Source organism: Castanea sativa, chromosome 1 (assembly GCF_040712315.1).
Source record: "Castanea sativa cultivar Marrone di Chiusa Pesio chromosome 1, ASM4071231v1".
Lineage (NCBI taxonomy): Eukaryota > Viridiplantae > Streptophyta > Magnoliopsida > Fagales > Fagaceae > Castanea > Castanea sativa.
In genome coordinates, this window is record NC_134013.1 from 73,327,005 (window position 1) to 73,339,479 (window position 12,475).

Consider the following 12,475-nt stretch of genomic DNA (forward strand, 5'->3'; position numbering starts at 1 on the left):
TGTGGAAATTGATATCTTATCATTTGTTAAACAAAACCTTAGTTATGCCGGGTCCTCGGACCTTCTACTTTGGAGAAATTAACATTTGAAGTTACTGTTCTTAAGTGTCAAACAGAAACTTGGTTAAGTATGGTCCTCGGACCACAAACCTTGTGGAAATTGATATCTTATCATTTGTTAAACAGAACCTTAGTTATGCCGGGTCCTCAGACCTTCTACTTTGGAGAAATTAACATTTGAAGTTACTGTTCTTAAGTTTCAAACAGAAACTTGGTTAAGTATGGTCCTCGGACCACAAACCTTGTGGAAATTGATATCTTATCATTTGTTAAACAGAACCTTAGTTATGCCGGGTTCTCAGACCTTCTACTTTGGAGAAATTAACATTTGAAGTTACTGTTCTTAAGTGTCAAATAGAAACTTGGTTAAGTATGGTCCTCGGACCACAAACCTTGTGAAAATTGATATCTTATCATTTGTTAAACAGAACCTTAGTTATGTCGGGTCCTCGGACCTTCTACTTTGGAGAAATTAACATTTGAAGTTACTGTTCTTAAGTTTCAAACAGAAACTTGGTTAAGTATGGTCCTCGGACCACAAACCTTGTGGAAATTGATACCTTACCATTTCTTAAACAGAACCTTAGTCACTGTTCTTATTCTTATCACACACTTTGTGGAAATCAATATCTTACCAGTTGTTAAATTGGATTTTTGGTTTTATATGTTTAAGTGTTAAACGAAAATTTGGTAAGAAATGCTCCTCGGACCTTACATTCTATTAGAATTGATATGTCAGATTACAAAGTTTAATCATCATGTGGGTTTTCTAGCTAAGGTCTTTTACAATATCCAAACTAAGTTAGTTTTTGTCAGGTTCTTAGAGGTTTTACTCTGCAAAGCAAATACGCGCATGGCTGTTTAAAGGTTATAATTGTTCAACTGCTGGAGTTAGATTTGTTTGTTCTGTTCTGTCTTTAGCTATGTGTTAGTAAAAACTTTCAAGACCAGCATAAAAAGGACAAAGTGAAATAAATACAACTCGGATGGAAATAGAGTAAAATTGTTCTTCATTAATTACAAAGGGAATACATCATTATAAAAAAAAAAGAAAAAGAAAAAAAAAAGAGTAGTACAGAAAAGACCTATGCAAGGCCCTAAGCTTGGGGAGGGGGTCTCGGAGGGAGCTGCTGCCAGCCTCAGTGCTCTTCAGCTCCAACTCAAAGGTAGACAACACTTGTTTCCCTTTGTCTGTTGAAGGAATGAGGGGCTCCACGTTCTGACTTTGCTCCTTCTCGGCACCTCCAAACCCGTCCTTCTCTTTATGGGAACCTCCAGGTTCTGTAGGATCAGGAAGGAGTTCTGGCATCACAGGAGGAAGGGCAGGTGAGGCAACAACAGGAGTGTCTTCTATCTCCTGTATGTCTAGGGGAAGCCAAACGTTCTCGGGCTTCCTCAGCTCGGAAGCTTGAGAAACCCTTGCTGCGTTCAAGGCCTCTCCCCAGACTTGTTGACAGTATTCTCGGCACAAGGCCGCGAAAGCTTCTGTCAACAGTTCTTGTGTTACAGTTACTCCCTCCTAATAGCTGGCCTTCTTCGCGGCCTCTAGTGAGTGCTTTTGGGTGCGAGCTTCCTCTTTCACCCGCGTAAGCTCCTTCTCCAAGTCAGAGCGTGCCCGTTGGGCTTGGGAGAGCTCGTCGTCCTTTTGGTGAAGAAGCTTACGTTGCCCCTCCACTTGGTTCTTCATCGTCTTTAAGCTGGCTTCGGCACCATCCTTCTCTCTCTTTAGATCGACCAGCTGCGATGTGAGCTTCCCATTTTTCGCTAGGGCCTGGCTTAGGGACTTTTCTGTCTCTTGCCGTAGCTCCTGCTCCATTCCAGCTTGCTTCCGAGAATCCTCCACGAACTTCTCGGCAGCGAAAACTTCTTGGATGGCCTGCGAAAAATGTCAGGGGCTTAAATGTGGTAAAGTGTTTACAAATGAACCTAGAGTATAAGTGTGGGGTGGAACTTACCAGAACTAAATCCATTTTCAATGAAAGGAACAGCTGAGGCTGGCTCATCTTCTCCAAGGCTTCCATGTCCTTGGGCAGCAGAAGAGGATGCTCCAACGCCTCGGCCAAGTGGAGGGCATGGCCTTGTTGGAACGCCCTGATGTTGAACTGGAGGGGAATTGGCTCTCCATCCAGTCTCAGTTCGGGAGACCACATAGCCGGTGCTCGGTGCACCTCAGCCATGTCTCTGATCTCCCCGCTTTCAACCGAACGGGCGCGCCCTTTGCCCTTGTTCGGTTTCTGCTGCTGAGCCGGCGGCAGCTGGTGTTTCTGTTTCTTCTGCTTCTCGCCACAAGCCCCCTTAGCCTCGGCCTTCCTTTTCTTCTTCGGATTGTCAGCAGGAGGTTTGGGGTCGGCTGGAAGAGGTGGTGGTGGCAAGGCTGGGGGAGCTTGGGATCCCCTCGCCCCCTTTTTAGCAACTCTTTGGCCTCTTGCAGTCAGGAGGCCTTTAAGCTCGTCCATGTCTTCCTCAATAGAGCTATCGTCTGGACGTGCTATCACTAGGCCCGCGATCCCAGAGGTTTCGGTGTGCTCTTCTTCCTCATCGAAAAGTACAACAAATGGGTTTCCACGAGGCCGTTGGACGTCCTCGAGTTGAAACTGTTCTATCTCCTCGTCCAACGTGTTCAAAGAAGACACTTACTCCTCTGGGACAACAGTTGCCTGAGAGTGCGTGGCGAGAGGGATTGCAGCAATAGGTTGTGTGTACAATATGGTGTGGGGGTTGTCAGGAATGTCGTGGTCGGCTAAGAAGTGCGGTCTGGCTACGTGGATCCTCCTACGCCTCCGGTCACCCGCAATGATGGCATTCTCGATCTCTTGGAAGTCAGAGGAGATAGGGTCGTACCCTAATATCAAATGAGCCGCTCTAAGTTGCAAGTCTTCGCTCACGAAAACCTCTGAGCGTAGCACTCGATTCAAATCTGCAACGTTGCAGTGGCTCAAGCGTGGGCGCACGTGCTGTTTATCTGCAAGGGAAGACACCAAAACAGACAAACATGGTTAGATTTGTAGGACATGTAATAAACTAACGTTAGACGTTTAGGTAAATGTAAATGCACATTTCAAGATGTTAGATGGAACTACGGGGGGGGGGAAGTTAGATCCTAAGGAGTCACACTTGGATCTCCCCACTCGACTGGGCAGTAGAGGCCATCGTGCCAGTTGCCTGAGGCGATGAGGTAGTCGTCCTTCATGCCTTTATTGGACTTGGGTAGACAGGAAATCAACCTAACTTCACTAGAGCGGGATTTGATATAATAGCCTACCCTAGTAAGTTTGTGGCATTTGTACATAAAAATGACGTCATGCCAGGTGAGGTGCCCATCTGCTCATTGAGAGCGTCAACGCTTCCTAGAACTCTAAAGACGTTGGGAGTGCACTGGTCAGGACACAACCTATGGTTACGGAGGTATTCCCTGGTTACGCTTTTCATTGGGAGAGTCATCCCACCTTCGATGAAGGCAATCATGGGAATGATAACCTCTCCCGTTTTCCTAGACCCAGCCACGGCTTCCGTCGGGCAATATTCCAAACCTACGTCGCTGGGAATTTGGTACTTGGCCCTAAAACCCTCCATCCCAGCGGCGGTGTCAACTAAACACTTGAATCTACCCATCAGTAAGAAGCAAAAGGGTAAGTTTTAAGAAAGAAAGTGGTTAAGAAGGGAGCCGAGGACAGGATCCGAGGAGAATGGGTTGAAGAAAAAGTAGGAACTTACGAGTTTAAAGTTGTGCGAGTTTCCACGGATTTCTGCAGAGAAAAGGTAACTACTGATGTTTTGATGGGATTAGCCTCTGAAGAAATAAATGAAGGCGCAGGTTCCCAAAGCGTCACGACGTGCGGGAAGCGGCCTCGAAATTGCATTCGTCCCGCCTAAATTTTCAGGGGGTAACAAAGGCCGTTAGATGCTCATCTCACTGTTGAACGTGGGGGACAAGGTGTAACTTACGGTCATAAATGCATGCGTTTTTGAAATTGAAACCGCTAAATGGCATCCTTTGGAACACGAAACGATTTCCACACGCGTAGTTATTTACGAAACGTGTGGGTTAAGTTCTCGTTGGATCAAAACCCTATTTTTCTCCTCGGATGATGAAAAATAAAGTTTTGAGGGGCTATTGTGGGGGGTAAAAGGACCCAAGCAGGTATTTGAGCTTTTGGGCTCTAACTAGTAGGGCCGACCTGTTCCTAAATTAAAAGCCTGTTAAAATTACAAATCGGCTCATGCGCCGAGGATCCGAGGACACATCTGAGGATGAGTTTCTCTTCGGATAGACTCAGGAAGATTGGGAGTCTCACTAGAATGATCAAGATAGAGTTCCAAAAAGACTATGGGTTAAAGGGGGGGATCCCTGGGCCCTCTAGAGGTGCCTGTGGAAGAAAAATATCTTAGGAAAAGGCTGCTACCTCCACATTAAAGACCCTGCACCTACCTCCCTGGCTGCATTAATGGGGAGGTGACCCCTGAACAGTAGAATTGAACCTTCTGGACAAGGAAGGATCTGAGCAACACGTGGATAAAGCAACCAAGAGAAGAAGTATTAAAGGGGAGTAGAGGCCAAAGAAGAGGGGTATCGATCAATTACAAAGAAAGAAACTAAGGATTGTAACCTCTAAGAAAGAAAGAGAAATAATAAAGAAATTGTCCTCGGCTTATGTCCGAGGAAGCCCTTTTTACAAAAATCATTTACCGTTTGCAATTATTTTTGTACCTAAGCCTGTTCAATAAATTCCTCACATCCTTAAACTAGATTTCATTCCCACACTCTACAAGTTTCATTGTTTAAGGCTCATTGGGCCTGAGCCCACAGTCGTTCTTGGGTCCAGGTGCAATTGTGCACTTACATATATATACAAACACATACTTACACATACTTATAAATAAAATTCATAAGGATGAGGCTTTTGTTTCCTTTGTGTAGTTCTTTTTTGTTTTGTGAATAAAATTTCTGGTTCATCAAAAAAATAAATAAATAAATAAAAAGCTGTCCAGCTAATAGTCCTCTCTTTGTTTAATGAAAAAGCATAACCAAACACAACACGCAACTTTAAAAAAAGATTCTTTTTACGTAGTTTTGTTTGTTAGTGGTTTGGTGTCTTTTACCAAATTAAAAAGATGCTTTTTTTAGATAAATAATTAAAGAGATTTTTTGTAATTTTAAAATTTATTTGTTAATTGTTGAGCACATGTGTGCATAGTATTTGTTTATTGTATGTAATGATTGTAGATTATTGACCATATAATAACATGATAATTTAAAATTATGTTTTATTTGTAGATTATAAAAAAGTCAATTGCCATATTTGATCTTTAAAAAAAAAAGTTTCAAACAATTTAGAATCTAATACTAGCAATGCAACATTGCCAACCACTAATATTGAGGAAAATCCTAATGTCCCAATAGAGGAAAGTCTTGACGTTTCAATTGAGGAATATCTTGATGAACAAGTTGAGGAAAATCTCAACGTTTCAATTGAGGAAAATTCCCCCCCTAACTCCAAGTCTTAACTCTGTCCCTGACACTAATCATAATAAATCACCCCCACAGTTTAAAAATTGATTTTTTTTGAAATAATACTATAGTTACTACAAATTTAGCTATATAAATCTTATAAATTAATTTTTTAACTTTTAAAACACAACAAAAAATAATTAAGAAAATTATTTATTATGTTATTAATGTGTTACTTATATCACTCAATTGTCACGTTAGATTTTAAATCATTTACCATAAATTTGATAGTAGCTTTTAACATTTTCTAAAATTTTGTATCCTCAAGACTTGTATTTTTTGGCTGAATATTATCCTTATATATTGTTATGCAAAAGTCTCCCTTGAAAGTATTTAGGTGGTGTTAAATATTACGCAATCAAACTCATGATAGTGAGACTTCTTCTTTCCGCCAGCTAGAACTGTAGTCGATCAAACCTACTACACCGTTTGAAAGTTTTGCATAGTCTGCAATATCAAAGGCATGCATGTGTGCGTGTGTGTATATATATACACACACCCACACACACACAACACACACATACCCTTTTCATTCTCCTCTCTAGTAGTGCAGATTCAACTTAAACTCCTTCAAAAACCCAGCAAAGGTTTTGGAGTTTAGCAATTAGTATCAAGCTAGTTTCCAAGCAACAATGAAGGTAGGCGTTGTTGAACTTGATGAGAGGAAGAGTTTTAAGCCAAGGGTTGGCTTGAATAGAGGGGTGTCCATCCTAGATTTCTTCCTAAGCCTAGTTGCAATTCTAGGTACCCTAGGAAGTCAACTAATGAAACGCTTCCTTTATTTTGTTATTCAGTTCATTTGGTTCAGGGCTGAGTATAAAGATCTTCAAATGTTTATGCATGTCATATCTTCTTGACTTCTAGATCATGGAGTACTTTATGTTTGTAACAATATGCTAAGAGCAACCGCATCAGCTCAAGCAAACTTTTTGTCTATTTTGCGCAAAAAAAAAAAAAAAACTATTTTTTCTATTTTATACACATATTTTTACAAAACACCTATATCAGTCCATCTATTTTACACATCTATTCAATAAAATATTCATTCTTTTACAATTTTTTATTATTTCTTCACTCACTACCCCTCTCTCACATACCCAACACATCCAAAAAATACTAAAATATTAAATGCACGAGTTACAGTTACTGTGCATATCTACATGGTTATTGTAGTACTTGTGCATTTATGCACAATTTTACACTCACTGATGTGAGTGTTTTTTTGCTCAAAATGTGTAAAATGGACTACTTTTTGCATTTTGCAAGATTATGCACGATCTGATGCGGTTGCTCAATGGTAAATAGAATTGGTCTTTTTTATTTCAGCACGAAAAAGGTGTAACTCCTTTTCTATCTGCTTGATCTGTTGTTACATTTAAAAAAAAATTTATGTCAAAATTGAGGGTTTTAAAATTGAGAAACTAAAATCAAACATACCCCATATTTTGGAAACCCAAAATACGACTTATCTTATATTTCAATATATCATTGTGTGCATATGTTAACTATGCTGAGTAATGCTTGTTAGGATCTTAGATTGTTAGCAAATTCCATGAAAAAATGATGTATTTTTATTCTTATTAATTGAACAGTGTGTTGTAAATTTGTGTGGGAGCTTATTCTATATTGGGTGAAAGTTGGTTGAATTGGAAGTCAGAATTGGAAGTTGAAGAATTTCGCCCCAGGTGAAATTCCAATGTTCAACGAATTTATCAAGCAAAATTGATTTTTGAAAGCAGTCACCCTGGTGATTAGCTTGGCTCTCTCTGAATACCTCGGCTCGACCAAAAACGTTAGAACCTAAGAGAAATCAGTTCAGATTTTCTCTACCATTCCCACCCTTTGCCCACCGATATAAGCCTCATTTCCCTCGAATTTTTTACACCGATAAACTCCCAAGTGAAGTGTTAGAGAGCTAAAATAAACCGTAGATCAAAAACTCATGTTCTTTCTACCTTCTCTATAGCCACATACCATGAGAGGAGATTTATACCATCACTTTCTACACTATATTCATAGTTATGAGAGTTAATTGGTGATTGGGGAATTATTGGAGCAACCCAAATTCAATTTATGGTGGATTGAAGATGCAATTGGAGCACAATTGTGAATCTACAGGATAAAAAATAGAAAAAAAGCTTGAGTATAAGTTTGTTGCATTACTAATTGGAGGGTTTTGTGAGTGATTTGTGCCGCAATTATCTACTTAGTGAATCGGTTTCAGTGGTCTAAGCCATAGGGAGGTTTTTCTGCCAATTTTGTAGGTTTTTCCTCTTTGATAACACATCAATGTATTATTTTGTATTTGGTTTGCTGTGGTTGCCTGTTTACATGCTTTAATATGCCTATCCATGCAATGTTTTATCATCCATGCTTAATTCAATTGGCTAATCACTTGTATTTGGAATTAATTGGTAGGTTAGGCTAAAAATTTATTAACTCATTATTTAAAATTTGGGGCTGAAATTAATACATAGGTTGGGTTAGGTATTTCTCAAAGTTACATTAACAACAATTTTACCACAAATTCTAAGTTGTTAGGACATGTGTTTCACTTGGTTAGAACATATGTCATTCTTTTATGTAATTGGCTAATCCTTTAACAAAATGCACTTTATATGTAATTGGATAGATTTAGGATAAGTTTTATACTTCAAGAAACTGTGTTTTAAGATCAAGTGTTGAAGTCATCAAGTCTGTCCAAGAAACAAGCTGAATAGTGCAAGATCATTAAAGCTTGACAGCTAGCATGTGTCGAGGTTTAAAGAGCTATTCCAACCCCGTGGCTCGACAGCTGCTCGATAGCATCTCGACACCTCTATCTATCAAGGTTTAAGAAAAACAGATTTTAAGTTCTAATTTGATTCCAATCCGTGGATGTGTCTTTGTGCCTTCCTTTCTCCTAACCCTAGACATATAAAAGGATTATTTTAAGAGCCGTCAAAGAGTTCACAAGTTGCACAAGTATTGAGAAATCTTTGTTCAAGCAAGTTGTTACTAGAAACAAAGTTATTTCCCTAGTTCATCTTTCTTATGAAAAAGTTGCTGTGTAATGTGCACCGTAGGGTTTTGTAACCAAGTATCTTCTTGATCTTCATTGTTTGGATGAATTGACGAACTTTGCAGCCAACAATCTTCTCTAGTTGGTGATTAAAGTCGCGTACTGGGATCCATGCAATTGGTTAGTCACGTACTTGGGAGCTGTGCATTGAAAGGAGAAATTGTTACTACAAAACAAGTCCATTTGAGTATTGGGGTAAGGGTTCAACTGTAAGTTGGTAAGGTACTTGAGATTCCTTTACTTGTAATTGCTTGTTGTGATAATAGTGGAATTTCGGGAGTGGTGACCTTAAAATCACCCAATGGGTTTTTGCAGTGTAGGTTTTTCCCATTCGTAAACAAATCACTGTGTTATTTAATTTCCGCTGCATACTTTAGTTTATTGATGATTTGTTTGTGCTATCACGTACTTTGCATGTTAATTTGATTAATTAATGACTTGGCTAATTAATCAACTTAATTTATCACAAGGGGTCAATACGTTTTTAGCCTATCATAAGTGACAACATTGGCGGAGGGAGGTGGGGACCAGGGGGGTTAAGGCTCGAGGCTTTTCCAAAATTTCCTCTCAACCATTATGTTGTGATATCGTCTCTAGCAATTAATTCCATACTCAATTTTTTTTAAAGCTTTGAGAATAAAGAAAAGAAAAGAAAAAAAAAAAAAAAAAAAAAAAAAAAAAAAAAAAAAAAAAAAGAGGGAAAAGTACAAAAGACGAACTGAACTTTGGGTTGGAACCAAATTGACCCATTGTTCTTTAATTTGAAATGAAAAGACCTTGTCCTTGAGAAATTTTTAAATGGATTCTTTTGTCATTATTCTGTTAATAAATTCAAATAAATTTTACTTTTAAATGTGCACATTTTTAAATTGAATCAATTGCTTCTCACATGTATTTTTCATCCAATAATGTTAAATTTTCAATGCACGAGTTGATAGTACTTCTTGAAATGGTTAATGCCTACAATATATGAATGCGTCATAAATTTCAAGCATTTATTAGCTACAAGGTTTTTTTATTTTTTATTTTGGTTTCAGAAGGAGCATAGTTCTGGTTTAGTTTTTTTTTTTTTTTTTTTTTTTTGAGAATCAAGACTTGAACTTTATTAGAAAAACAAATCAGCCGTAATCGACGCAGAGTACATGAAAAAGGTGTGGAGGAACATTCTCTGTCCATACCGAGAAACTTCTAACATGTCTAGCTTGTTGAGCTAGGTTATGTGCTATCATATTACCCATTCGACCAACATGAGAAAAACCAACATTGCTACCTGCTATCATGGCTTTTGCTGAACAGAGAATATGACCAAAGGAGGATAATGATACCTCCTCGGACTTCAGAGCTTTAATAATATTTGCGAAGTCCCCCTCTAATATAAATGAAGTGAAGCCGAGCCCCTGTGCAAAAGAAATAGCTCTAGCAGCCACTATTGCTTTAGTTATGTCTTGAGAGAAAGGAAGGCTTGCTTGCTCTGATAGGGAAGCCAGTGCTTGTCCTCTATTGTTCTGAATAACAACTCCTATACCTGCTTTGCCCATATCTTTGAATTGAGCTCTGTCAAAGTTAACTTTAATTTCCCCATCCGCCGGTGGTGACCATCTTATCCGGGTTTGAGGAGGGCCTCTGAAATGTGCAGCATCATTGGTATTGGCTTGTTGAAAGACTGCCAATGCTTGAGTCGCTGTTGGTGCTACCTATGCTAGTGGGAAATCCTTTGGAGAGGTGTGAACCTGGTTTCTACGATGCCAAATCGTCCACATCATTGAGGCCAGCAGCTTCGGATTTTTCTGTTCTTTATCTGTGTGAGTGAGCACTTCTTGAATAGATGAAAAGCTTCTCGTCTGCCTGAACGAAAATGTAGGTAGTGATCTCCACACCTGTATAAGCTATGAAAGATTGCTAATGCTTGAGTCGCTGTTGGTGCTACCTGTGCTAGTGGGAAATCCTTTGGAGAGGTGTGAACCTGGTTTTTGTGATGCCAAATCGTCCACATCACTGAGGCTAGCAGCTTTGGATTTTTCTGTTTTTTATCCATGTGAGTGAGCACTTCCTGAATAGATAAAAAGTTTCTTGTTTGCCTGAACGAAAATGTAGGCAGTGATCCCCACACCTGTGTAAGATGTGAGCATCCCCAGAGAGCATGGAAAACCGATTCGGTCTCTAATTTGCATAGCTCACATGTCTTTATCCGTGCAAACCTGGTTTAGTTTAGTAGTTTACTATTTCTATTTTTTTGAGATAAAAGATAGAAACTTGTATTGACTATTTCTATTTTTATATGATCTTTGCAGGCTAACATAATTGTTAAGAGAGTGATTCTCACACACACACACACACACACACAGAGTTAAGTATATCTTTCGAAAATTACAACTTCAAATTTAAACTCTATATTTCTCTCTAAAGTAATTACTCTATATTTTCTATTTTAAGACTATATATATATATATATATATATATATTTGTTATAATTACAAATTATTTTATAATATTTTTACAAAATATTATTCTAAAAAATATATATTTTTACAAAATATTGATATGACCAACTTCTTATTGGTTTCATTTAAACTTACCATTAGTATCATTTTTTCATTTACTAATAATCACTCACTACATCAACAGTTTGTAAAAATTTTTGTATTTATAACATTATTTTCTTTTTTTTAAAGCACTAGCATTATTCATATATATATATATATATATATATATATATATATAGACACAGACACAAGAAAGTAAAAAGAAAAAAGAAAAAAGAAAAAAGGAACTACCTGTCGGCCACTGCCCCTGATAATTTGATGAATCTCTGAATGGTCCAATCCCTTACCGCAGTGGGAAAGAATCTGTGATATCCATAAAAGAAAGTAAAAAGAAAAAAGGAACTACCTGCCACTACCCCTGCTAATTTGATGAGTCTTTGCCTGGTCCAATCCCTTACCGCAGTGGGAAAGAATCTGTGATATCCATCCAGCTCATACAAGCAACTACGTTGTTAGTCATTGGTCCTTTCTCTGACCACGCATGCAATTTTTAGCTAGTTGGATCACGATTCACGATGATTTGGTTACTTTTGATGGGCATTCCATTCACGCGTTGCTCTTTACAAAAAGAATGGCGTCTTTTATACAAAGAGATGCAAAACTATATTTTATCCAAAAACATAAATAAATAAAAATAAAAATAATGCAAGACTATGAAAATTAACTAATAAAGTCGTTACATTACTACAAATCTTATATATTACTTTTTAATTACAATTTGTTATTTTCTAAAAAAAATTATGATTTGTCATTTTTTTTTAAATTTTAAAATGAAAAATAAAATAAAATACAACTGGTAAAAGAGAAATGTTTTTCTTAGAAAATAGTTTTCAATTTGATGAATCACAATTGTAGACCAGGATTGGACAAAAGGAGCGTAGCAAATGACTTGCCAGGAACATTCTCTAAAGTTATTTCTTAATTTTTTTTTTAAAATGATCCAGATTATACTATATCATTATTCACTAGCAATATCTTTAAAGAATCCTTTTAGGGTTACAATTTTTGGGTCACAATTTTTACCTCAACTTTAATGCAAGACCTAACCTATTGACTAGGGTGCCTACTAGAGGAAAGCCCCAAAGGTGGAGCAAAAAATGATTATATATATATTGGAGATATAAAAAAAATTTATTAGTTTCACATTTTTCCTCTACTTTTAATATGCCCTAAAAAATTGAGTAATGCTAGATATAATACAAATTTTAATATATATGTCTTACAAATAAATGTGTCATCAATCATAAGAAATACTTCATATAGTAAAATGCTAGAAATACTATAAATTTTAATACATAACCTT

The 12,475-nt window shown here is 37.6% G+C and overlaps 1 protein-coding gene across 1 annotated transcript; it reads right to left on the reverse strand.

Moving 5' to 3' along the window:
• Positions 1 to 9,747: 9,747 nt before the first annotated feature.
• LOC142634046 (uncharacterized) lies at positions 9,748 to 11,632 on the reverse strand. The gene is made up of 3 exons (XM_075808318.1): positions 11,571 to 11,632; positions 11,404 to 11,475; positions 9,748 to 10,252 (listed from the first exon to the last, which is right to left on the reverse strand). The coding sequence occupies exons 1-3, from the start codon at positions 11,630 to 11,632 to the stop codon at positions 9,748 to 9,750; spliced, it is 639 nt and encodes a 212-aa protein (XP_075664433.1).
• Positions 11,633 to 12,475: the final 843 nt, after the last annotated feature.

Coding starts and splice junctions, on each gene's coding strand:
- LOC142634046 (XM_075808318.1), bottom strand. CDS start 11,632: ATGACTAACAACGTAGTTGCTTGTATGAGCTGGATGGATATCACAGAT. Junction 11,476..11,570: donor ACAGATTCTTTCCCACTGCG/GTAAGGGATTGG, acceptor TGGATATCACAG/ATTCTTTCCCACTGCGGTAA. Junction 10,253..11,403: donor TCAGGGGCAGTGGCCGACAG/GTAGTTCCTTTT, acceptor TGCACATTTCAG/AGGCCCTCCTCAAACCCGGA.